The sequence below is a fragment of the Muscardinus avellanarius genome, assembly GCF_963383645.1.
Source record: "Muscardinus avellanarius genome assembly, chromosome: 3".
Classification (NCBI taxonomy): Eukaryota; Metazoa; Chordata; class Mammalia; order Rodentia; family Gliridae; genus Muscardinus; species Muscardinus avellanarius.
Genome location: NC_137788.1, coordinates 1,267,889 through 1,294,276, shown reverse-complemented (window position 1 = coordinate 1,294,276; position 26,388 = coordinate 1,267,889). Strand labels below are relative to the sequence as shown.

Genomic DNA, 26,388 nt, shown 5'->3' with positions numbered 1-26,388 from the left:
CAGATTCAGTCCAGCTTCTAACTAGCAAACGTCTTGCCCACGTCCTCCTTCCCTTTGTATCTCCTCTTTCCATGTGTGAATGGTATGTACCGGTATTTAATCATGTGCTGGGAAAACAAACAGACAAGCTCGAGTTACTTCAGAACTGCTCACCCACGGTTCCCCAACTCTGAAGCCAATGGTGCCCGTCTTCCCTACGTCACAGAGGAACCTGCACGCCGGTGGCACACTCCATCTCTGCTAACAGCGGCCCTCCACGGCCGGGCGGACCCGCCCCAGCCGCACCTGCGCCTGACAAGTCAGGAAGCGTTTCGCGAGCCCTCCGTGAAGAAGGGATGGGGGGCACAGCAGCGTGGCCCTGGGGCACAGCCACACTGCACGGTGGACGTCCGTAAAGGGCTGGGGGACACAGCAGCATGGCACAGCCACACCGCATGGCGGACGTCCTCGTAACACTCCTCTTCAAGCAGGTGCTGCAAAGCCCTGAGCTCTGGCCTAGGACTGACCCAGCTCAACCCGGAGCTTCCTTCCCCAGCTCCCACAAAGCTGCCCCGAAAGCCACTGGCTCCCACAAATCTTGTAGATTTGTGCACATGGACCTCGGCAGAAACAGTTTGGGGTTCTCCGCATACACGAAGCCCGTGCCGGGCCCCACCACAGCACTCTTCGGGCTGGGCACGGCTCCCCAGGCAGTAACGGTCACCTCGGCACAGCAGCAGCACGGAAATCGTTACCTTTATTTGCCTCTTCATTGTGATACAGAAAAGCATGATGAAGTACATCACCAGGATTGGCCAGAACACCGGGACGTTGAAAGCCTCGAAGAAGGTGCAGACCATGGCCACGAGGATGCCCTTCGTAGCTGCGTGCCTTGGAGCGAGGGGAGAAGTTAGCGCCGCCTTCCGCCTGCAACAGGCACTAGCCCGCCACCCCTTTGTCTCCTCATTTGCCCGCAAATGAGCATCCAGAGGCGCAGGCCCCACTCAGGCGCAGTGTGGCGTGCACCTTAGGAGCATGCGTTACACTGAATCGTGCCTGGCTCCTTCTCAGTCCCTTTAAACCAAGTCTTCTGAAAACACCTGTGCTGAAGCTGGGAGGTGGGGGGTAGAGTGCCTGAGTGTGTGTGTGTGTGTCCCCATCTGCCTGTCTGTCCTGAGAAGCAAGCATGCTTTCCTCCCCAGCGTGCCGCGCCGCGCCCCTGCTGTCCTCACCTCCAGCCAGGCTCCGCACACGCTCCATCACCCCCACTGCTCTAGGTTCCCCAGAGCTTCCAGAGCCCATGATTTCACCCTCCCTCCAATAACCCCATGGCCCAGCACCACACACCAGGCTGCACACAGCCCCGGGCTGTAGAATGAGGGTATGTAGCGGCAAGAACCCAGTTTGCTCAATGTACTACCCCAAGAAAAGACACTGGCTCCTCCTGTGCACCAGGGCAGGGGGCCAGGCAGAGCACCCAGCCCCAATGGGGGGGCACAGGAGCCACGCCCCGCTGCGTTCCCATCGCTCTCAACCTCTACAGGAGTGCGGTCTGCAAAGGACCACCCCTGGCCCTGACCCAGACACCTCTGCCCAGGACCCTCTCAACTACTCAGAAAACCGAGTAGCCCAACTCTGCCGGCCATGGGAGGCCGTGGGCCCAGGGCACAGAGGCCCAGGCCTGCCCTCTTGAGGCTGGAGTCTGAGATGCCAGCTCCCTCCATCCCAGAGCAGCCTCACATCTGCTAGCTGCAGACCAGCGGTGCTGACCTGATGCCCAGAGAATGGCACCGGTGGTGGTCTCACCCAGAGCCCCCTTGATCCGTGCTCGTGTGCAGCCACCACCTTTGCGTGAGCGAACATCTCAACAAAATGAAGCACCACACACCTCACCTCTGCAAGAAGTCTAGGTCACTGCCTGAGTAGAATAAAAACTAGTCCCTTCTTAAGACCTCCTCAGCTGCACTGAGCACAAGGACTTCTCAAGAGGTGCAGTGGGACAGAGGACAGCACGGGAGGGCGTCTATGGCGGACAGTACACTACTTCAAAACGGTAACTGGGAGCAGGGCGTGGTGGCGCACGCTTGTAATCCCAGTACTTGGGAGGCTGAGACAGGAGGATCGCAGGTTCGAAGTCAGCCTTGACAACTTAGCGAGGCCCTCTGCAACTTAATGAGACCCTGCTTCCAAATAAGAAATAAAATAGGGCTGGAGGTCTAGCTCAGAGTTAGAATGCCTCTGGGTTCAATCCTCAGTGCCACACACACAAAAAAAGGGCTAGAAGTGTATCTCAGGTAGAATGCCTCTGGGTTCCATCCCCAGTGCCACCAAAAAAAAAAAAAAAAAAAAAAAAAAAAAACCAGTAGAGGGACAGACCTGCTACACACTGTACAGAGGTACTGAAACATTCACGCTGTATCCCAGAAACATGTACAATCACAATGTCTCAAATAAAAATGTAGGTGTAAGAGGGAAAAAAGAACTGGCTCACCAGAACTTGAACTCTGGAAGCCTTCGAATGAAGGGGCGGAACTCTTCGTTTTGCTTGGTTGGTAAGGAGGGGCCGTCGTCTGAAAGGCAGAATGTCAGTCCAGGGCAGAGCAGCTCTTCTCCTTTGCATTCCACTCCCACCACCACGCCATAAGCTTTCCCTAAAAGCTTCGGGGCTCGCAGGCTCACATATGGGAAACAGATTTGTCTGATTTAACCAAAGATAAAATGGGGGCTGCAGCCAACTTGCAAACCCATTCACTGCTTCACGAGTCACCAATTTAGACTCATTTTAAAAGGACTTCTAAACATTTAAATGCATAAAAAAGAACCCAACTCTACATGGACTTTTCATCCACTGTACCACATGAAGGTAAAGAAACGAGGAAGAATTTAACATTTACACAAAACAAGCAATAAAAACGCAGACCGGGCTGTGCCCGGGCCACTGCTGGGGCCGCGGCAGCCCAGCCACTGCACCCATCTGCAGGAGAAACCGAGATACAGAGGGTCTCTGGTTTTTCTAGTCTCCCCTAAACAGCACATTAAACAAAGGTGGCTGTTTTTTCCTTTAGTGTTTTCATCATCTATTCTCTATAAAGAAAAGGCACGGACTGCTGATCATCCAACTTGAAAAGTCAAGAAAACCTCATGCTCAGGAGAAGCTCTCCCCAGCAGAGGACCCCACGGCCAGGTAGCAGGTGTGCCTGGGCAGACGTCTGTCCACCCTTGCTGGCTGGCACGCCCTGTCTGGCCCCGGTATGGCCAGGAGCAATGAAGTCTCACTGGCATGGCACAGGAACACAAGCACGCGCCAAGAACCCCTCAACTCAGATGGCAGCGAGCAGCTGCACGTCGGCCTGCGGGCCCGGCAGCTGAGTCATGGTGTGCACCGGCAGGGGGCGGCACGGGCAGGCTCCGGCCCAGAACAGGAACCCACTGGGGAGTCCTGAAGTGAGCCCAGCACAGGCAGTCTATTGAGCAAGTTATGTAACTCTATGTACCCCAGTCTCCTCATCTGCAAAACAACAGAGTGAACTCCCCCTCACAGATGCACGAGGGTTTAATGAGTCATTCTAAAACAAATTTATCCACCACCACAGGCACGTGCGCGCAGAGCCATCTTAGGAAGGGCGGAGAGGCCCAGTGCGGCCGGACAGCACTGAGGATGGCCTCTACTCTCTACCTGAGTCTTCCATTAAGGAAGGGTCCACTTTGGGAGAAAGGAACGCTATGAAGAGATTCAGATGGTAGATTCCCAGGGCGTAGGTCACGATGTACCAACCCTGGAAAAGAAGAGCACGGTGTGAGTAAGCAGCCCTCCCTGCCGCCAGCCCAAGCCCGGCGCTGAGCCGACACGCCCAGCTCAGCTGAAAAGCACACAGCTCACACACAGTAAGGCAGCTCTAACTCTAGTAACAGTGGACTTTAACAGACACCCAGAGTGACCAGTTCTCTTAAATCACTTTGTGGGTTTCAATACTAGAGTAACCACCCAGGGCCCAAGCAACAAACTTCCTCGAGGGGCCAGTCAGATCACCTGACACCCACAGCCAATGGCTCCCAGCCAGGAGGGCAGAAGGCTTTTCACAAAAAACATCTGCCCACCTTGCACTGGGGCCAGCCAGGGTGCAGCCCCGCTGAGCGGACAGTCACGTGCAAGCGAAGACTGTCCCGACCAACTCAACACGAGGCGGTAAGGTTCCTCCGGTGGACAACCCACATCTCCCAGACTGTCTAAATATATAGTGAGGATCTCTGCCCAGAAGAAATCCAGAGTCAGGAAACTCAGAACTCATGACTGAGGTCTACGAAATGTTCTGAAGCCAGGCTCCCTCAGAGCATGGCGGGCCTACACATCGTGCACTGAGCACCAGGCCGCCCCGTAACGTACCCAAACTGAAACAAGTATTAAAAGTGTACTTTCTCATACAAACAAGAGGAAATCTTTTTCCCTAAAAGTGTTTAAGTCACACAACTAAAAAGTAGACGTGAAAAGTTAATGTAAGCCAGGCACGGTGGCGCACACCTGTAATCCCAGTACTTGGGAGGCTGAGACAGGATGGCGAGTTGGAGACCAGCCTCAGTTAACTAGTGAGGCCATTTCCAAAAAAAAAAAAAAAAATAGGACTAGGAGTACAGCTCTAAGGTAGAATGCCCCTGGGTTCAGTTAATGGATTTATGTCATCGTATTACAGCCTGAGAGCCACCCAGTCAAGCACAAAACAGTGGAACTAACCTGTCTGTGGTGCCCCACCCCACCACGCCCTAACTCAAGGTTGCTAGGCCAGTCTTTACATTAGTGAATAGACCAAGTTGCAATTAAAATGTTTTTGACTTTCAGACATCTTGTAGAGATCGAGTGCTACACTACAATGAACTAGAGAACTGCCAACGCCGTCACATGAAACCAACGCTGGGTTTACTCATAGAACTAAACCTGTAAGCGAAAACAGCAAGAACGAGCTTCTGTATTTAGCTTAAGTGAGAATTTATGACTGAGATCCTGCCAATTTTTGCCATGTGAAAATATGGGCCCAGCATTGCTCAATCTTTGAGGTTTTTAGGAAAATCACGCCCATAGGAGAGTAGATTACCATTTTCATAGGTAATCTCCCACTTTTTGGAAATGGCAAGTAACACTTAAAATTCATCCAAAATACTCACAGGCCCAATTAAAAATAAACTAGGCCACCAATTTTTCACTCTCCAAACACAAAAGGGAGACCAGCCCACCAGGAGGACTTCCCTCTCCCCCTCCACACACACAGAAAGGCTCTTAACTCTCCCTGGGGCTGGGAAGCCAGGCTTCAGGGACAGCAAGGCCTGGTACCTTCTCTAGGGGTGTGGGGCGCAGGCTGGGGTGTGGGGGGATTAAAAAAAAAAGGAATTTCACACAGCATCAGATCCACTGCAGAGACCAATAAATAAACCTACTGACTGGTGGATGGACTGGCGTCTCCTAAATCTTGAGAAATACTGGGAGGAGGAGTGCTTAAGTGAAGAAATCTCCCACAGCCCCAGAGCACAAGGCTTTCAGCCTGCCCTCTCCGGGCGAGCGCGCAGTCACTGAACACAGGTGTTCACCAGGAAGCAGTGGCTCGGACAAAGCCCAAGCAGGAGCCTGCATGCTGCCTCTCAGCCTCAAGTCCCTCGTGAGATGGAACTCAGAAGGGCTCGGCCTTGTGAAGGCGGCCACTGATGGGCGAAGTACCTGCCCCTCACCTGCAGATGAGCATATACAACAAAACGCCTGGGCCTGGGCCTCTGGCCCAGCGGGGAGGCCCAGCGGGGACAGAGCGAGCCACACACATCGCCCACAACAGGAACTCGAGGAAACCCAGGCCAAGGGAGGGCAAGGCTGGACGAGGGATACCAGGAATTCTAGCCGGAGAATATGGCCAACTTACAGTCATATATAATCCTATTTTTTTTTTTTTTTTTGCAGGTCTGGGAATGAAACCCACGGGCATTTGACCTCCGAGCTACACCCCCTGCCCTGTTTTTTTTTTTTATTCTTTATTTTGAAGCAGGGTCTAAGTTGCAGAGGGCCTAAGTAGCTGAGGCTGTCCACGAACTGCGATCCTCAAGTCTCAGCCTCCCAAATGCTGGGATAACAAGTGTGCGCCACCACGCCCGGCTATAAACCTCTTTAAAAGTTAGTCTCTGACAGGAGGATCGCGCTGGCTCAACAGACCCGGTTTCCACATAAAAAAGTAAAAAAATAGGTCTGGGAGTGTAGCCCACGGGAGTGTAGCCCGGAGGTAGAAGGGCTTCCAGGAACCCCGGTACCACCAAAAAAAAAAAAAAGTTAGTCTCTGAAATTCTTCTTACATTTGGTGCTGAACTGAAAAGTGCTCAAGATAAACTGGAACAGCGACATCACAACCAGCGCCACACTCTGCCGGCGCGGACACAGCCGTGCCAGTCCTGCCCATACCCACCTGTAGCAGGTAGACTCTAATCATGTAGGCAAAGCTCAGGCCCAGCGTCACCACCCACCGCACAGCTGTGTAAGGCGTGGACTTGTCCAACCAGGACTGGTAAATCTAGAGACAAGAATGCAAGAGCATGAGCGGACCCCTGAACACCCACAAAACACACTTTCTTCTATAGGGGTGTAAGTTTTTTGTGATACTGGGGACTGAACCCACTCCCAGCTCGGCAATATCTGTATTCCTGTATTAATGAGCTATATTCCCAACAGGCTTTTTGTTTTTTTTTTTTTGTCTCTTCCTTTTTTGCAGTACTAGAGATTGAACCTGGGGCATTCTACCTCCAAGGTACACCCTCAGCCCTATTTTTTATTCTTTATTTTGAAACAGAGCCTCACTAAGTTGCAGAGAGCTCACTAAGTAGCTGAGGCTGGCCGCAAACCTGCAATCCTCTTGTCTCAGCCTTCCAAGTACTGGAATTATAAGCGTGTGCCACCACGCCTAATTCTGGGTTTTTTTTTTGTTTTTTTTGGTACTAACGATGGAACCCAGGGACAGTCTACCTCCGAGCTACACCTCCATCCAGCCCTATTTATTCTTTATTTTGAAACAGGGTCTCATTGAGTTGCAAAGGGCCTCACTAAATAACGGAGGCTGTTCTCAAACCATGATCCTCCTGTCTCACCCTTCCAAATGCTGGGATCACCAGCTTATGCCACCACGCCTAGGTCTTTATCCTTTTTTTTTGAAACAGAGTCTCACTAAGTTACTGAGGCTAGCCACAAACCTGTGATCCTTATGCCTCTCAGCCTCCCAAGTACTAGGATTATAAGCATACATCATTTTTGGGGGGTGGTCATTCTGGGGATTGAACTCAGTGATGGTTCTACCTTTGAGCTATACCCCAGACCTTTTTATTTTTTATTTTGAAGCAGAATCTAAGTTACCACACACTGGCCTCAAACCTGTGATCCTCCTGTCTCAACCTCCCAAGTATTAGGATTACAGGTGCACACAACTGCACCCAGCCTCCTTTTTTTTGGGTATTGAGGACTGAGCCCAGGGGCATTTTACCTCTGATATACACTCCAGCCCATTTTTTATTATTTATTTTGAAACAGGGTCTCAGTAAGTTGCAGGGGGCCTAAGTAGCTGAGGGTGGAGAACCCAGATCCTCCTGTCTCAGCCTTCCACACACTGAGATTCTAAGCATGTGCTGCCACTCCCAGCCCTTTTATGTTTTTGAAACAGAGTCTTACTAGGTCAGCAAGAATCTCACTTCTTGCTGAGGCTTTTCCTGACCCTTTGACCCTCCTGCCTGAGCCTCCAAGTACCACTACAGACACGCACCAACCTTAGCTGCCCACGACGTCATGATCTTCTTGCTCCAACCTCCCAAGCTGCAGTTACGGGCACATGCCAGCATGCCATCTACAGTTGGCGGGTTTTTTGTTTTTGTTGTTTTGGTTTTTTTGGTGGTACTGGGGTTCCTGGAAGCCCTTGTACCTACCTCTGGGCTACACTCCCAGACCTATTTTATATTTTTATTTGGAAACAGGGTCTCTTAAGCCAGCATGGTTGGCTTCAAACCTGCGCGATCCTCCTGTCTCCGCCTCCCAAGCACGGGGATTACAAGCGTGCGCCACCACGCCCGGCTGTTTGTTGTCTTTTTTTTTAAAGAGAAGCCAAACCAGGCGTGGTGACGCACACTTGTAATCCCAATACTTGAGAAGCGGAGACAGGAGGATTGCAGGTTTACAGCCAGCCTCAGCTACTTGGGAGGCCCTCCACAACTTTGTGAGACCCTGTTTCAAAATAAAGAATAAAACAGGGTTGGGGGTGTAGCTCGGGGGTAGAATGCCCCTGGGTTCCATCCCCAGTGAACAAGAAAAAAAAGAGAAGTGGTGGTGCACATCTATTCTAGTACTCAGAGGCTGAAACAGGATTGTTGGTTTGAGGCCAGCCTCAGAAATTTAGCAAGACCCATAGCAACATAGCAATACTCTGTTCAAAACAAAAAACAGAAGGTGTGGGGTGGCCGGGTGTGGTGGCGCACGCTTGTAATCCCCGCGCTTGGGAGGCAGAGACAGGAGGATAGCGCAGGTTTGAAGCCAGCATCGCTGGCTTAAGAGACCCTGTTTCCAAATAAAAATAAAAATAGGTATTATTTTATATTTTTATTAAAATATAAAATTTATATTTTCTTAAAATATAAAATTTTACCTCCGGGATTGTAGCCCGGAGGTAAAAGGGTTTCCAGGAACCCCAGTACCAAAAAAAAAAAAAAAAGTGTGGGGTGTGTGGTTCAAAGACAGAATTCCCTGGGTTGAATCCCCAGTACCCCCCAAAAAAAGATAATTAAAATGGCAAGGGATTATATCTATCTTCACGAAACAGTGATTACAATTGATCTAAATTTGCAATTCACAATCCAAAGTTTATTTGTAATAATTTTTTTCTTTTTTCTTTTTTTTTTTTTTTTGGTGGTACTGGGGTTCCTGGAAGCCCTTCTACCTCCGGGCTACACTCCCAGACCTATTTTTTACATTTTTATTTGGAAACAGGGTCTCCTAAGCCAGCGCGCGCGATTGGCTTCGAACCTGCACGATCCTCCTGTCTCTGCCTCCCAAGCGCGGGGATTACGAGCGTGCGCCACCACGCCCGGCTTATTTGTAATAATTTCTAAAGCAGGTTCACCTCTTACATAAAATATAAAATAGCCAAGCACAGTGGTACACACCTATAATCCCAGTACTTGGGTGCCCGAGACAGGAGGATCTCAAATTTGAGGTCAACCAAGTGAGACCCTATTTCAAAATAAAAAGTAAAATAGGGCTAGGGGTGTAGCTCAGAGGTAGAATAGCCCTGGGTTCAACCCACAGTGAACCCCCCCACACACACACACCAAAAAAAAAACCCCACAACAATTGATCATGGATCCTGGTGGTACACCATTAGTACAAAAGGACCATCATAGTGGAGGATGACTTCACCCCAAAGAGAAGACTTCACCTGAGTGGGGTGTGGTGGGCTACACCATAATCCCAATACTTGAGAAGCTGAGACAAGAAGATCACAGGTTGAGGCCAGCCTAAACTACTTGGCAAAACTGTTTCAAAATAAAATAAGAGCCGGGCGTGGCGGCGCACGCTCGTCATCCCCGCGCTTGGGAGGCAGAGACAGGAGGATCGCGCAGGTTAGAAGCCAGCCGCGCGCGCTGGCTTAGGAGACCCTGTTTCCAAATAAAAATGTAAAAATAGGTCTGGGAGTGTAGCCCGGAGGTAGGAGGGCTTCCAGGAACCCCAGTGCCACCAAAAATAATAATAATAATAATAATAATAATAATAATAACAATAATAATAATAATAAAATAAAATAACAATGTTAAAAGAGACGGGCTTGTAGTGAAGTCAGAATGCCCTTAGCATGCCTCTGGGTTCAACCCTCATACCAAGAACAAACAGGCCGTCTCCTGGAAAGGAGACGTACACCTTCAAGTCGGCATCTCACACAACAGGACCCATCACCGGAGCCCTGTCCCAACGCCCACATCTCCCCGGGATCTCTCCCAAGCCTGTACTGGGCTTCTCTTCTGACTCTGCAGCCTTCCCCTGGGCCAGCAGCCCTGTCCTGGTCCTTCCTCCACCCACAGGCAGTCAGCCACAGCCTGACCACTAGCAGCCAGAGACTGGTCGGGTAAGTACCCAAGAAGCGGTGGACAATGCCGAGGGAAACCTAAGTCTGGTTTTTTTCTAAACAACTACATGTTTACATATATACACATATGTTTTATTTAAATTTTGAAAAAAAACTGGGGGAGGCGACACTACCCTGAGCTACATTCCCAGCCCTATTTTTTATTCTTCATTTTGAAAGAGGGTCTCACGCTAAGTTGCAGAAAGCCTCACTATGTAGCTGAAGCTAACCTCGAACCTACAATCCTGTCTCAACCTCCCAAGTACTGGGATTACAAGCATGAAATTCAATTTTTTTGAGTGAATGTAGTACTAGGGATTGAATCCAGGGGCATTCTACCTCTGAGCTCCTTCCCCAGACTGATTTTTTATTCTTTATCTTGAAACAATATCTCACTACATCGCACAGGGCCTCACAAGTTGCTGAGGCTGGCTATGAACCTGTGATTCCTGTCTCAGCCTTCCAAGTACTGAGATTACAAGTATGTCCCACCACACCTGGCTGAAATTCAATTTAAAAATATTAATTATAGCTAAAATACAGTGGCACATACCTATAATCAGTACTTGGATTACTAAAACAGAAGGATCAGGCTCAAGGCCAGCCTCAGCAATCTGTGAGACACTTGGCAATTCAGGCCACTTCAAAATAAAAAAGGGCCGAGGGTGAGCCAGGTGTGGGGCAGCCACCTGTAATCCCAGTACTTGGGAGGCTGAGTGGAGGGTCCCAGGTTCAAGGACAGCCTCGACAACACAGCAAGACTCTCTGCAACCTAGAAAGACCCTCTTTCAAAGCTAAAAAGGACTGGAGGTCTAGCATGGAGGTAGAATACCCGAGTTCAAAAAAAAAGCCTCAGCTAGGTGTGGTGGCCCATGCTTGTAATTCCAGGATTTGGGAGGCTGAGACAGGAGGACCACAGGTTCTCGGCCAGCCTCTGCAACTTATGAGGGAGGCCCTCTGCAACTTAGTGAAACCCTGTTTCAACATAAAGAATAAACAATGAGGCTAGGGATATGGCTCAGAGGTAGACTGTCTCTAGGTTCAATCTTCAGTACCACAAACACACACACACAAAACTCTACTTTTGGAAACTTTCAAACATTCATAAAATATATAGAACTACACATACCTAACCAGGCGTGGTGGCACATGCCTATAATTCCAGCATTTGGGAGGCTGAGACAGGAGGATCAAGGTTTGCGAACAGCCTCAGCTACTTAGTAAGGTCCTTTGTAACTCGGTGACACTCTGTTTCAAAATAAAGAATAAAAAATAGGGCTGGGGGTGTAGCTCAGAGGTAGAATACTCCTGGGTTCCAGCCCCAATACTGAAAAAAAAAAGAAAAACTACATATACCTATCACCCAGATTCAGTCATTAGGTTTGATATAGGCTACTTTTTAAATTAAAAAGTTGAGCCGGGCGTGGTGACGCACACTTGTAATCCCAGCGCTTGAGAGGCTGAGATAGGAGGATCGCACGGGTTCAAAGCCAGCCTCAGCTATTTAGTGAGGCTCTCAGCAATTTAGTGAGAGCCTGTTTCCAAATAAAATATAAAATAGGTCTGGGAGTGTAGCCCAGAGGTAGAAAAACCCCTGGGTTCCACCTCCAGTACCACCAAAAATAAAATATAGAAAGTTGACATTCAGGAGGCTGAGACTGAAGGATTGTGGTTTGCAGACAGCCTCAGCTACTTAGTGGGCCCTCTGCAACTTAGTGAGACCTGGTTTCAAAATAAAGAATAAAAAGTAGGACTAGGGATGTAGCTCAGAGGTTGAATGCCCCTGGGTTCCATCCCCAGACCCACAAAAAAAAAAAAAAAAAAAAAAAAAAGCTGATACATCTGTAACTGAGCCAAAGTATCAGTGGCTGAAACTATTCACTAAACGAGACTTCTGGGCAGGTGTGGTGTCGCACACTTGTGATTCCAGTACTTGGGAGGTTGAGACGAGGATTACAGGTTCACGGACAGCCTCTACAACTTAGTGAGACCCAATTTCAAAATAAAGAATTAAAAAATAGGGCTGGGGCCAGGCATGGTGGCACACGCTTGTAATCCCAGCATTCGGGAGGCTGAGACCGGAGGATCGCGGTTAGCGGACAGCCTTTAGTGAGGCCCTCCACAACTTAGTGAGACCCGGTTTCAAAATAAAGAATAAAATATAGGGCAGGGGGTGTAGCTCAGAGGTTGAATGCCCCTGGGTTCCACACCCAAAAAATTAAAAAAAAAATAAAAAAATAGGGCTGGGGTGTAGCTCGAATGCCCCTGGGTTCCATCCCCAGTACCGCAAAAAAAAAAAATTAATTAATTAAGACTTCCACACTTAAGCTCAAACAGAGTAGTCATATAAGTTTGAGGCCCCAGCACAAAGAAAGATGAGGCCATCAAGATGCCTGGAAGCAGGTGGACGGTGGTGGCAAAGCAGACCAAGGGCCACCATCATATCTACAGTGCTGGCAGCTAAGAGGGATTTGTACATTTTTAAAAGTAGCTAAAAGAAAAAAAAAAAGGGCTGGGGGTGTAACTCGGTGGTAGAACACTCCCAACCGCACACCAGCCCTGGGTTCCTTCTGTAGCACTTAAAGAAACAAAAACCAAAACAATAAAAGCACACATGTGGCCGAGAGCACACGTGCCAGAGCCTGGCCCGCTCCACCTGGACTCCCTGCAAGCAGCAGCACAGGCCTTCACGTGAGGACAGGAGCCCAACCCCGAGCGCAGGCGGCGGGCTAGGCAAGGACTGGTTAACTCCTCGTCCAGCAATGCGGCACACTCGCACCACTTAGGAAGATAGATGTCTCTGGAGCTGACAATTTCTTTTCCAAATATTTACACAAATCTACAAATCCACTAACCTGTCCAAGTCGTGTGAAAAATCTGTACACCACCGATGGTTTCCCATGGACAGAATCTCCAACGCTGTCCCCTTCAGACATTCTGTAACTGAGCGAAACGTGAGATACTTTAAATAAGGGCACATCCGAGGGTAGGAAAACTCTGCCCTGCCCCATGCTGACCATCTGTCAAGCAGGTTTCTTTCGACACTGAACACTTCATCCAAGCCATTTGTGCTTTCGCCATGAACTGTTCATGAAGAAACAAGCAGGTGACCGGTTTTGGTGAAGGGAAGGAGAGGACAAGCGAGCTGGCCCATCTCCACCACCAGCACCTGGACCTCACGGGGACACGAGGCCCATGGCCACCTGCCTGCCCGCCCAACACCCTGGAAGCCCACTCCTCGCTGGCACACGGCACGTGGCGCTCCTCGCCCTCCCTCTTCCTCTGGGACCCCCAACTTCCCTCAAACTCCGTGTCTTCCCTGTGCCCTGCTCCATGGCCAGGTCTTCTCCTCCATCAACAGGAAGATGTCGCCCATGATTCGCAGGCAGCCCATCCATCCCTGTCTCAGTTTCTTATCTGGTAACTAGAGATAATCCTAACTGCTTCTGGCTATTCTGACAGGCATGTGTGACCCCAGGTGTAATTCATCTGTTAAGAACCCAGATGCAAAAGGTCCCCACATTGTCCTGCTTAGTTCCTAGATGGTCAGAGAAGGGGCATCATTACCCCCACTCTAAAAAGTGGAGGAACATGTTTCAGATAGTCCAAGGTCATGCCACAGCTCCGCTCCTGAGCAGGCCCAGAGTCCAGGGCCTCGCCAGTCACCTGGCCCCTCAAAGGCTTCGGGAAAGCCCTGCTCAATGCTGGGACTTTCATCATCAATCCTACTTTAAAGACAAAGAACTCACCGGCCCCTAAGCTGGGGAGGATGCCAGGGGCAACAATGCTCAGCACCCCCAAATCTGTGGGTGACACCTGCCCATTTCCCTCCACTACCAAGACGACAGTGAAGAGGAGAAACAGATGCCAGTGTCAAGTCTGGTTTAAAGGCTCACCTGTGCTGAGCAACTAAGGCTTCAGCAGATCCTCTAACCCCCTCCCCGCTGGCCTCAGTTTCCGCATCTTCAAAGCAAGGCACTCCTAAACATCAGACACAAAGGCACAAACTCCAGTCACAGCAAGTCTCCAGGCTGAGGCACACAGAAGCTCGGGACCTGTCCCAGCAAGCAGCCTATGCACAGAACCCACGAGCCCGACCTTCTACACTACCCCTCATGCCGGCACGGGGAAAGCCCCTTTGAGGGAGAAGTCAGCAGGCTGCCTGGTATGGCTCTGCATGTCAAGCCGACGGCCTCCACGCACAGCTCAGATGCAGTGCTCTCAGCAGCTCTGAGGCCACAGCACTGGCCTTCAGCACAAAGTATGAGTGAGCGTGACTACAACACTTTCCTGGATCCACCACGCACAGTGCCTGCGACTGTTCAAAAGGACATCAAGAAATGCCCTTCAGGCTCAGGGGAACCTTTAAAACCAATTTCCCCACAGAACAGAACTATGGCTCCCAGGTCCTCTCCGCCCCCTTTCAGGAGGGGCATTTTTACATCTAACTGGGGGGAATTCCACACTCAAATAGAGCCTGTATTAGAAAGCATTACCTAGAATGGTCACCCTATTTAGACCAAAATCTGGCCTCCAGAGAACTACTTCAGTGACACTTTTATGGCGATTGCAAATTTTACCTTAAATCTGACCAGTGTTTTCCACTTAAACACTTCTGCTTGAATTGAGGTGACAAGAGTAATATTTGAAAGAAAATATCCAGCTGGACATGGTGACACAAGCCTGTAATCCCAGCACTTGAGAGGCTAAGATAGGAGGATCACAAGTTTGAGGACAGCCTCAGGAAGCAGATGAGACTCTCATCAACACAGTGAGACCCTGTTTTAAAATAAAAAATAATGGCCAGTCGTGGTGGCGCTCACTTGTAATCCCAGCATTTGGGAGGTGGAGACAGAAGGATCGCAGTTCGCAGACAGCCTCAGCTACTACTTAGTGAGACCCTTTGCAATTCAGCGAGACCCTGTTTCAAAATAAAAAATAGGGCTGGAGCCGGGCGTGGTGGCGCACGTTTGTAATCCCCGCACTTGGGAAGCTGAGACAGGAGGATCACACAGGTTCAAAGCCAGCCTCCGCTACTTAGTGAGGCTCTGAGCAACTTAGTGAGACCCTGTTTCCAAATATAAAAAAATATGCCTGGGAGTGTCGCCCGGAGGTAGAAAGCCCCTCGGTTCCTTCCTCAGCACTGCAAAATAAATAAATAAATAATAGGGCTGAAGGTGTAGCTCAGAAGTAGAATGCCCCTGGGGTTCCAGCCCCAGTACAGCAAATAATAATAATAATAATAATAATAATAATAATAATAATAATAAAAATAGGGCTGGGGGTGTACCTTGGAGGTAGAATGTCCCTGGATTCAATCCCTGGTACCACAAAAAATAAAAAATAAAAAAACACCTGGTTATTCTAATAAAGTGTGTACTCTAAGCTGAGCTAACTGCTTCTTGCTCTCAGCCTGATGTGTGGGAAATGTACCAAAGATGCAGTAACCCTCTCTGCTCATCTGACAGACACATATCAAACGTAACTACTTCTTGACTGAACTCACCAGCAACAGGAGAGAAGCGTGGCAGCACAATTAAGAATGTGAACTTTGGAGCCCAGCCGCCTACCAGATCCTGATACTGCACTTGCCAGTGGTGTGACCTGGTTGGGCTACAGAGGAACGCCTGGGGCTGTAACCTGCAACTGCAACAACACCTCAGCGCCTTCCTCCCAGGGCTCATCTGAGGAGCTAGCAGCCACGATGAGCCCACCGAGCCTAGCACTGTGCGTGTGCTGACCCTCGAACAGGTCAGCCTCGTTCCTAATTACAGCAGCCCTCACACCAGCTGTTCTATCTGCAATCCTCTCCCCTCTGCTCAGTGTAAAGGTCATCTTCCCAAAGGCGGTCCACTGCTGTCCAGACTGGCCACCAGGCCCTTCTATCACATCATCTGGTTCTTATTTTCATAACAACTGTTTTCTGATGCCTTTCTCGTCTGTTTCCTCCTACTAAAAGACAAGCTCCTAAAGGAGCCCCTTGTCTGGTTTACATAACAGGGAATCAACCAACTATCTGTTGAATGTAATTGTTTTGTGCTCAAAAGAAAACAAGATAAAGACCATTCCAGGCAGATGCCACCAAGTACCATGCCTGAAACTGCGCAAAATACTCCGAGTGCCTTGTTCTAAAGCCTACAGGTTGGCTGGTGTGCGATCCACTATCCCTGATCTAGGAACACAGCACAGAAAGGAGGAAGCCTCTGCCCACCACCTGGGCTCAATTCCTCCTAGCCAGAATCGGGCCCTGGGCCCATGCACGGCACATGCCCCTGGCGCAGTCCCCTTCCTCAGGAGCCTTTCCACGTCCCACCTCTTGGTCCTCCCCAAGGTCTGGGCTCCCCACTCCTCTGCGCAGAACCATCTTGGACCTCCACATGGCCTCTGCCGGCTAAACCTCCACTGCACACACACATCCAGAGCCAACTGGCCAATTCGCTGTTACTGAGGGGCCTTTACTCACTTAAGGGGGCATTCCGTTCTACTAGAGGTGGAAAACCAACCTAGGAACAGAGTAGTTGCCGGACGGGCTTCCCGGCTGAAGACGAGACCCCGGAAGGTTCTAAGGCAAGGCCGACCTTGTCGGGGAGGCACTGATGCTACGAAGCCTGCCTGCAGACGGAGGTTTGACCGCCTTCATTTGCAACGCTACCACCATATAACCTGGTCCAGTTTAACTAGCTCCCCTTCGGCCCGTCCGCGACCGTCTTCACCCTCACACTCAACAAATGCAGAGGAGCCCTAAAGGCACACGCAACAGGAGGCAAAAGGACACCCGCACGAACCTAGCCCCACTCGAGCTGCGCGGGCGCCGAGCGGCCCCTACCCAGAGCCCGGCCGGCGGGGAGACGTGGCCGGCGGGCGCCGCCCCCTGCCGGGGCTCGGCCGGGCTCGCGACCCTCGCGCCGCCTCCCAGGCCGGGCAGGGCCCAGCCCGCGCCCCGCGGCCCCCGGCGCCCCGCCGGACCCCGCCCTCGGGCTCGGCCGGCCCGTCGAGGCCCCGCGGACTCTCGCGGCCCCGCCCGCCCCCCGCGGCCTTGACAGCCCAGGAAGGCGGGGGCGCCGCCCGCCGCCCGCCCCCGGCCGCCCCCGGCACCTCGCAGCTCCGCTGCGGCCGAGCCGCGGTCTCCCTCACGGCCGCGGAAGGAGGACGGCGGGCAGGGCGGCCGCCGGCGCTCGGCTCGGGCTCCGGAAAGCTGCACGGGAACTTCCGCTCCGTCTAGCGGCGCCGCCTCCGGCCTCCAAGATGGCCGCGGGGCGGAGCCCGGAGCTCCAACCATTTCCGCTTCCGGTGCGGACGCCGCGGCCGTTGGCGGGAAGGCCCCCGGCGGAAGGGGCGGGTCGGCGGAAGTGCGCCACGCCGCGCGTGCGCAGTGCTGGCCGTGGACTCCGGGCCGTGCACCCCGCTCCGGAGCTTGCGGTGGCTCGGGCCGTCCAAAGCCACGCCCCTGGCGACCGGCGGCCAATGGCAGAGGGCACAGACAGTTGCTAGGGAAGCCGAGGCGGCAAGATGGCGACCGCCGATGAAGAGAGCTCGACTTCGCTCCCGCTGCGCCGAGACCCTCCAGAGCGGCCGCCTCGGGACGGTACGAACTGCGATGGATCGGGAGCTCGCTCGCTTTCCAAAGTCAAAGCCCGAGCCCCCTGCAGGCTCCTCTGGCACCACATAGGGCTCGTCCACGCTGCAGAAACCAGTGGAGGGATAGGTGGGCCAGCAGTAAACAGGAAAAGTGAACCCCTCGCAGCCTTCAGACAGTTAGCTGAAGGGAACTGCACAGGCTCCTTGAGAGGCGGGGGAGTGGACGCCTCCTCCAGCGCCCCAGCCGTCCCCCGCCAAGTCACCGTTCCAGGTGGTGACAGGTGTTCTTCTCAATATTCAGGTTTTGGTGTGTACGTATACCCAAATTCTTTCTTCCGATACGAAGGAGAATGGAAAGGAGGCAAGAAACACGGTAAGAAATCTCTGTGGTCTCTCCCCGCAGTTTCCCAGGGAAGCTTGGTCGGGGCGGTGGCCAGTGGCCCTGAGCCAGCGTGACCCGTTCTGGCTGCTGTCGGTGCCACTTAAGACCGTTTCTTGTTACTTTGGCGGTCGCGGCACCCTGGTGCTGCCGCCAGCGGCAAGACTGGGCTGGGGCTGAGAGGTTCCGGGGAGGCACAGAACACCCCAGCATGCCACATTCCCAGGGGCCGCGGGGCTGCAAAGGAAGCTGAGGCTTGGAAGCCCCCCTGAGTCAGTCTCTACATCTTTTCCAGAATGACATTGGCTTTATGGGGTTTTTTTTCTTGTTATAAAGAGATGACCTACATTGTAAAAAAAAAAAAAATAGAGGAAAGAAAGTATAAGGTAAAAATCTCCTGGAAGCCGGGCGTGGTGGCACATGCTTGTAATCCCAGTATTCCGAAAGCTAAGACCGATGGATCGATCGCAGTTCACAGACAGCCTCAGCTACTTAATGAGGCTCTTTGCAACTCAGTGAGACCCGGTTTCAAAATAAAGAATAAAAAAAATAGGTCTGGGAGCGAAGCTCGGAGGTAGAATGCCTTGGGTTCTATCCCCAGTACCTCAAAAAAGAAAAAAAAATCCCCTGGCACAACACACACACACACACACACACACACACACACACACACACACACCCACCCAGGCAAGGCCAGTCAATGTTAGGAGTCTAGACTTTCCAGTGTCTCTTCAATGGCTTTATTTCTTCTGTCTGTGGATTCTACCTACTCAGTATCCTCCACCCATTTCCACTGGCAGATGGGGATTTCGTGTGTTGACTGCTAAGATTCTCCGTATTTTTCTCTTTTTTTTTTTTTTGCCTTTTAACTTCCACTTGGACTTTTTGCCACACAAATGCTTCCTTTCGTGCAGATGTTGAGGAGCCTTCAGAGGCTCCTATCCAAGACTTGTCAAAACCCTCAGAATGTGTCCTCTGGACACGTCTGGCCTACCATATTTCTCTGAGATTGGGGACATTCTCTGCACTGTTCATGCATTTGTGGTTATTCTGGCCCAGAAAGTGGGGTATTCAGGAATGTTTTTCAGTGCATGCTTGGTTTTATGTTTTTTTGTTTTGCAGTACTAGGGATCAAACTTAGACTTCACACATGCTAGGCAAGTGCTCTGCCATGCAGAGGTTTTTTTTTTTTTTTTTTTCTTTCTTTCTTTTCCTTTTTTTTTTTTTTTTTTTTGCATAGTAATGAGGATTGAACCCAGGGGCATCTACCTCTGAGATACACCTCCAGCCCTGTTTTGTTTTTTATTTCTCTATTTTGAAACATTATCTCACTAAGTTGTGGAGGGCCTCACTAAGCAGCTGAGGCTGGCAGCGAACTTGTAATCCTCCTTTCTCAGCCTCCCAGGTACTGGGATTACAAGCATGTACCACCAAGCCTGGCTTTACCCATCAGCTCTTTAAAAATTTGTGTGTGTGTGTGGGGGGTGGTACTGGAGATGGAAACCAGGAGTATTCTACCTCCTAGCTATACCCCCAGCCCAATTTCATTCTTTTATTTTGAAACAGGGTCTCACTAAGTTGCAGAGACCCTCACTAAGTTGCTGAAGGCTGCCCACAAACCTGTAGTCCTTCTGTCTCAGCCTTCCAAGTATTGGGGTTATAAGCATGTGCCATCATGTCCAGCTCCCTTTTTTAAATATTATTTTGAGCCAGGCATGATGGCACACACTTGTAATCCCAGTACTTGGGAGGCTGAGACAGGAGGATTGCAGGTTCACTGCCAGCCTCAGCTACTTAGTGAGGCCTTATTTCAAAATAAAGAATAAAAAGCCAGGCATAGTGGTGCAAGCTTGTAATCTCAACATTCAGGAGGCTGAGATTGGAAGATCGTGGGTCGCAGACAGCCTCAGCTAAGTAGCGAGGCCCTTGGCAACTCAGTGAGACCCTGTTTCAAAACACAAAAAGACTAAAAAAAAAAAAAAAATAGGGCTAGGGGTGTAGGTTTGGAGGTAGAACGCCCCTGGGTTCCATCCCCAATACAACAACAGCCAAAAGAAGAATTAAAAATAGAGCTTGGGGTAGAGCTCAGAGGTAAAATGCCTATGGGTTCAATCTCTAGTACTGCAAAAAGATAATTTTTATTTTGAAGCCAAGCATGGTGTTACATGCCTATAAGGCTGATACAGGAGGATCCCAGGTTTGAGGACAGCCTCAGCTAGTGAGACTCTCATCAACCCAGTGAGACCCTGTTCAGAAATAAAAATAAGACAGGGCTGGGAGTATAGCTCAGCAGTAGAATGCCCCTGGGTTCCATCCCCAGCAACACATACACACACACACACACACACACACACACACACATTTATTTTGAGATTGCAAGGTTGCCCAGAGTAGCCTTGAACTTACAATCTTCCTACCTTAACGTCCCCAGATCGAGGCTCCTTTTTATAGAAACGTAGAGTGTGTGGGTGAGTTTTCAAGGAGCAGGTGTGGTACAGGTGACGAACCCAGTGTACACCCCGTGGGTTTGGCAGCCGAGGGCCTTACTCTGAGAAAGAAGCCTGCGCGGCAAGGGCTCGTGGGCACCCACTCCCACCGCACTGATGCCACACAGACGGATCTTACAGGTCACGGGAAGTTGCTGTTTAAAGACGGCAGTTACTATGAAGGCGAGTTTGCAGATGGCGAGATCACGGGGCAGGGCTACCGGTACTGGGCCTGGTCAGGTGAGTGCCGCCGAGGGCAGGTGTTGACTCTTGTCACGCACCCTCTCCGGGGTCGGCGGTCCTCTGCTTCTGGACACGGGACACTGGTGAGCAAGGGGCCTCAGTTCCCCTGATGGGCTGGGCAGACCGGCCGATGAGGCCTGACCGCAGGGTGGCTCGGGGACCCTGGCTGGAAACCTGCACTCACCTCTGCAGGCAGCCCTGGCTTCCTGTAACTCTATGGAGTAAAGGGTTACCATCGAGAGCCAGGTGCAGCGCTGCACACCCGTGGTCCCCGCTACTCAGGGGGAGCGCTGGAGGCCAGAGTTCAAGACCAGGCTAGGTCACAAAGGGAGATCCTGTCTGAAAAAATTAAAATTAAAATTAATGATCATTCCAGAGCCACACCCTTCCTTTTTAAGATATTTCAGCTCATTGCGTCTCCAGGTAGGAAAATTGCTCGGTGACTTCCATGCCATTTGCCAAGGATGTTGTCCCGGGAGCCGCAGACCTCGCAAGCAGCAGCAGTAGGAGCTCAGGAGCATTCCCAGGCTTGGCTCTCACGTGTGTGTGTGTGGTGCTGGGGCTGGAACCCAGGGCGTTCTATCTCTGAGCTACACCCCCGGCCCTATTTTGTATTTTTATTTACAGAGTCTCACTAAGTTGCAGAGGGCCTCGCTAAGTAGCTGAGGCTGGTTATGAACCTGCGATCCTCCTGTCTCAGCCTCCCAAGTGCTGGGATGACAAGTGTGGGCCACCATGCCTGGTTTGGCTCTCAGTTTTTAAAGAGCTGGAGAAAGCTGGGCGTGGTAGCACAAGTTCTTAATCCCAGTGGTTGGGAGGCTGAGACAGGAAGAACTCAGGTTCATGGGCAGCCTCAGCAATTTAGCAAAGCCAGCCTCAGCAAAGTAACCAGACTCTCCACACCGGGCGTGGTGGGCACGCTTGTCATCCCCGCACTTGGGAGGCCGAGACAGGAGGATCGCACAGGTTCAAAGCCAGCCTCAGCTACTTAGTGAGGCTCTCAGCAACACAATGAGACCCTGTTTCCAAATAAAGTATAAAAGAGGTCTAAGAGTATAGCGCAGAGGTAGAAATCCCCTGGGTTCCACCCACAGTACCACAAAAAAATATCCTACACAACTTAGACTCTATTTTTATTTTATTTATTTATTTATTGCAGTACTGGGGATTGAACTTGGGGTATTCTGCCTCAGAGCTATACCCCCAACCCTATTTTTTTATGCTTTCTTTCTTTTTCTTTTTCTTTTTTCTTTTTTCTTTTTTTTTTTTTTTTTTTGGATCTGGGATGGAACCCAGGGGCATTCGACCTCCGAGCTACACCCCCAGCCCTATTTTTTATTCTTTATTTTGAAACTGGGTCTTACTGAGTTGTGGAGGGCCTTTAAGTAGCTGAGGCTGTCTGCGAACCGCGATCCTCTAGTCTCAGCTTCCCGAATGCTGGGATTACAAGCGTGTGCCACCACACCTGGCTTATGCTTTATTTTTAAAACAGGGTCTCACTGAGTTGCAAAGGGCCTCACTAAATAGCTGAGGCTGGTGGCAAACCTGCGATCCTCCTGTCTCAGCCTCCCAAGTACTGGGATTACAAGTGTGCACCACCCTGCCTGCTTGAGGCCCTGTTTCAAAATAAAATAATAAAAAATAGGGCTAGGGGTGTAGCTCAGGGTAGAATGCCCTTGCGTTCCATCCCCAGACCACAAAAAATCAAACAAAGAGCTGGGGAGAAGGCTCAGTGCACACCATGCCCCGCAGGTGCTGACAGGGGGGCTGCCCAGGACAGCTGCAGCCCAGCCAGGCAGAGAAGCCCAGACCCACCTCGTCCTGTTTCTCTTTTACCAGCCACACTAAAGAGCCAGGGGAAGAGACAGCGTCAGGCATGGTGGCATACTCCTGGAATCTCAGTGCTCGGAGGCTGAGACAGGAGGATCACGGGTTTGAAGCCAGCCTCAACAACTTAGCGAGGCCCTCAGCAACTTAGGGAAACCCTGTTTTCAAATAAAAAATAAAGTAGGGCTGGAAATGTAGCAGCTCAGCGGTAGAATCACACACACACATACACACACACGCACACACACGGATGGGTGTGCATTTTGAAGCAGTGCCTGCCGCCGCCATGGGTCAGGGGACGGGGATGCAGGAAACCTCACCAGCCTGTTCCTCCTTATTTGCGCCCAGGAAACACCTATTCCGGACACTTTGTTTTGGGAGAGCCTCAAGGACATGGCGTCTTGAAGTATAAAGCCGGGGGCCGCTATGAAGGGGAGTTCTCTCAAGGCCTGAGAGAAGGTCTGGTGCCTTGTGGGATGGTGGGTATGGGGCGGTAGATCCCAGTGTCCACTCCGTGCAGCAGCTGATGCTGCCTGTCTGACTAAGGGGTGGGCTGGGGGCGCCCACCCTCTTCTCCAATCGCTGACCACATCCAGTGCAGCTCAGCCTGTCGGACCCTGCCCCCCAGCCTCTGCCTGCTGTGACCTGTGACCTCCTGCCACACCTCGGCTGGCCACTAGCCAAGGGACAGCCACCACTGTACTGTTCACTTGGGATTCCACGGCCAGCATTTGGCCTGGGCCCACGGGTGGGTCTTCAGAGCTCCCAGGGGTTCTCTCCTAGGGCTGCAGCCACAGCTGGGCCTGGCCCAACACCCCCATGGTTTCAGTGGTCACGGGACTCCAAGGGAAGCTGTGGGGCCTCCGGGGGCCTCCGCCGGCCACTTCCTCCACACTGTCCACTGTGAGGAGGCAGATGAAAGGCCCAGCCTCGGGCAGAAAGGCCAGCCGCACCCTAGAAAGGAATAGAGAAATGCCCTCAAGTTCCTGAATCGCCCAGAAGCTGAAATGCCAGCAGCTCACCCAGGAGAGGCGCTCGCTGGTGCCCTCTGGCCTCTCAGGTCAGCGTTCCTGAGCCGGCGGCTTGGGTGGAGCGATGCTCCGCTCACCACCAAGTGGGGCTTCTCTTAACCCATGTGCAGGCAGCCCCCCAAGCACCACAGCACTGTCCAGCCCACAGCAGATGCGGGCCTGAGAGGAGGGGGAGTCAGTGCTGACCTGTTCCTTCGTGCTCATTCAGCGAGCCCCCTCAGAACCTGGGGAGCCGCGCTGAGCAGCTGTCATGGCACCGCATGCTGGCCTGTCGTGGCAGGCATCACAGTGGCCCCCGGGCAGCATGGGTCAGTGGCCGCGGCCTCCAGCCAGCCCAGCATGGAAGGCCAGCCTGGCTCCCTAGAAGGCGCTGAGCCCCGGACTCTCCCTGCACCGGCACCTTCCCGCTCGCCCCGCTGCGCCATGAGGCTTCCCAGAGCCCTGCAAGAGGCACAGCGTGAAGCTGGTGTATTTGGGTTCTTCCACCAGGACGGGGACACCTGGTAGACCAGGATGGACAGGTGTATCAGGGCTCGTTCCACGGCAACAAGAGGCACGGCCGCGGGCAGATGCTCTTCAGGTGAGTGAGTGAGCCCTGGGCCATCGGCTCCCAGAGCGTCATCGCTCTGAGGGCACCGAGGGCGGCGTGCTCCCACAGAGGCCCTGGGCCATCGGCTCCCAGAGCGTCATCGCTCTGAGGGCTCTGAGGGCGGCGTGCTCCCACAGAGGCCCTGGGCCATCGGCTCCCAGAGCGTCATCGCTCTGAGGGCTCTGAGGGCGGCGTGCTCCCACAGAGGCCCTGGGCCATCGGCTCCCAGAGCGTCATCGCTCTGAGGGCGGCGTGCTCCCACAGAGGCCTGCCTTCTCTCTCTTCCTCGCTCTCACACTCGCTTTCTCTCTCCCCTTCTCCCTTTTCATTTCCTTTGCACTGTTAGAACGGAATCCTGGCACATGCTAGACAAGCAGTCCACACTGAGTTAACCCCCAGCCCTCTTATTCATTGAAAGTGACTGCATTTGGTAGAAAGCGCCCCCCGCTGATTCTTCATAGGCAGGCGGGCTGGTGAAGGTGGACCCACTGGGTTCGAAGGAGGGGCGAGGACACCTTCCAGCCACCCCTCCTGGCAGGGTGGCCCTCAGCCGTAAGCCTGCGTTCAGGTTCTGGGGCTGCTCTCACCCAACACCACCCTGGAGACGGCACAGTCTCCTCTCTTTCTTTTCCTTCCTTATTTCCTGCTCTGTGTGGCAGGAGCTGAGTGCATCCTGCGGGGAACCCAGCATGCTCTGGAGAGAGGTCCTGCCACGGGGCCAGGCAGACGCGTCCCCACCTGCCGCCAGCCTTCCCGAGCTGGCCCTGGCGAGGCAGGAGCTCACGGCCATCTGTTCAGGGCCTATTTTTGCCTCCCTCCCCGTGGCACCAGCTGAGCCCAGTCAGAGAGTTGACCCGAGTCACAGCCGCTGCCCGGGCCCCTCCCTGTCCTGCACCCCACAGGAACGGTGACAAGTACGAAGGCAACTGGGTCCGGGACCAGCGTCAGGGACACGGGGTGCTGCGCTGTGCCAACGGCTCCACCTACGAGGTAGGCACCCCCGCTGCCCCAAGAGGCAGGCCAGGGCTCCGCAGGGCGTCCTGCCGCATCGGACACGGCGGCGCCGCTCCGCCACACACCTGCCCCTCAGCACCCTGGGGGGCTGAGGGGCTTCCCAACTCCTCAGCGTGGTCCTCAGTCAGGACCGACCCTGTGTCAAAGGTCAGGCTGCACAGCCGGGCATGGTGGTGCACACTTGTAATCCCAGCGCTTGGGAGACTGAGACAGGAGGATCGCACAGGTTCAAAGCCAGCCTCAGCCACTTAGTGAAACCCTGTTTCCAAATAAAATATAAAATAGGTCTGGGAGTATAGACTGAAGGTAGAAATCCCCTGGGTTCCACCCCCAGCAACACACACACACACACACACACACACACACACACACACACACACAAAGGGCTAACGAGAAGACCAACGTCTTCGGCTTGTGTGCTTTGGTGCAGTATAGAGCAGAGGGAGCGCCGAGCAGGTAACGGGGCCTCGCTCTCCCGCCTCGGTCCTTTCCAGCTGAGCCACAGAGGGCTAGGTGCTGGCTGCGCCTGAGGAGCTGGCCAGCCCTGAGGAGGCTCAGTCTGCCCCGGCCAAGGCCCTGTGACTTGGGGGCGCCTTCTTTTCCGGCTGCCAAGGGAGACACAGAAGAGCAGAAGCCTGCTAGGTGTGAGCGTCTCCTGCCATAGGGCAACTTCTGCCCTGTGCACACAGCTCCTCCTGCGTCCGCACTGTCTCAGCATTTGTATGCCGCAGAGGCCTGTGGGGTGGCATACTCTGGTTTCTTGCAAATCCTGTGTCTAGGGACCATGATCATTCCATCTTACTGATCATAAAACTGAGGCTGAAAGAAGGTATCTTGGCTCCTGGCCTCCTGGCTAATACCTGGCCCCAGGGGCCTTTGCATTTGGTTTGTCTGACTCCTGGAGCCACCAAGGACCATGACACGGTCCCCTCACGGAAGCGAGATCTCTCCTGAGCACACAAAGCATGCCGGTCAGGCATGCGTGGGTTGGGTCCGGGCGGCCCTGTTAAGTGGGCTGGCAGGCGGAGGGCCGTCCGCTCGTGAGCCCCTGGCTAGGCACCCCTCCCCGGGGTCAACAGCCGGGCCTCAGACTCTGATAAAGTGTCCTCACTGGTTGTGAAGGACCAGCGCACCGAGCCTG

The 26,388-nt window shown here is 52.5% G+C and overlaps 1 protein-coding gene across 1 annotated transcript; it reads right to left on the bottom strand.

Moving 5' to 3' along the window:
- Positions 1–17: 17 nt before the first annotated feature.
- RER1 (retention in endoplasmic reticulum sorting receptor 1) lies at positions 18–13,036 on the bottom strand (the record flags this gene model as incomplete). The annotated part of the gene is made up of 6 exons (XM_080692530.1): positions 18–107; positions 735–870; positions 2,471–2,549; positions 3,656–3,755; positions 6,414–6,518; positions 12,956–13,036. 6 exons carry the CDS (start codon positions 13,034–13,036, stop codon positions 18–20), a joined length of 591 nt encoding a protein of 196 aa, XP_080548656.1.
- Between the last annotated feature and the right edge of the window lie 13,352 nt (positions 13,037–26,388).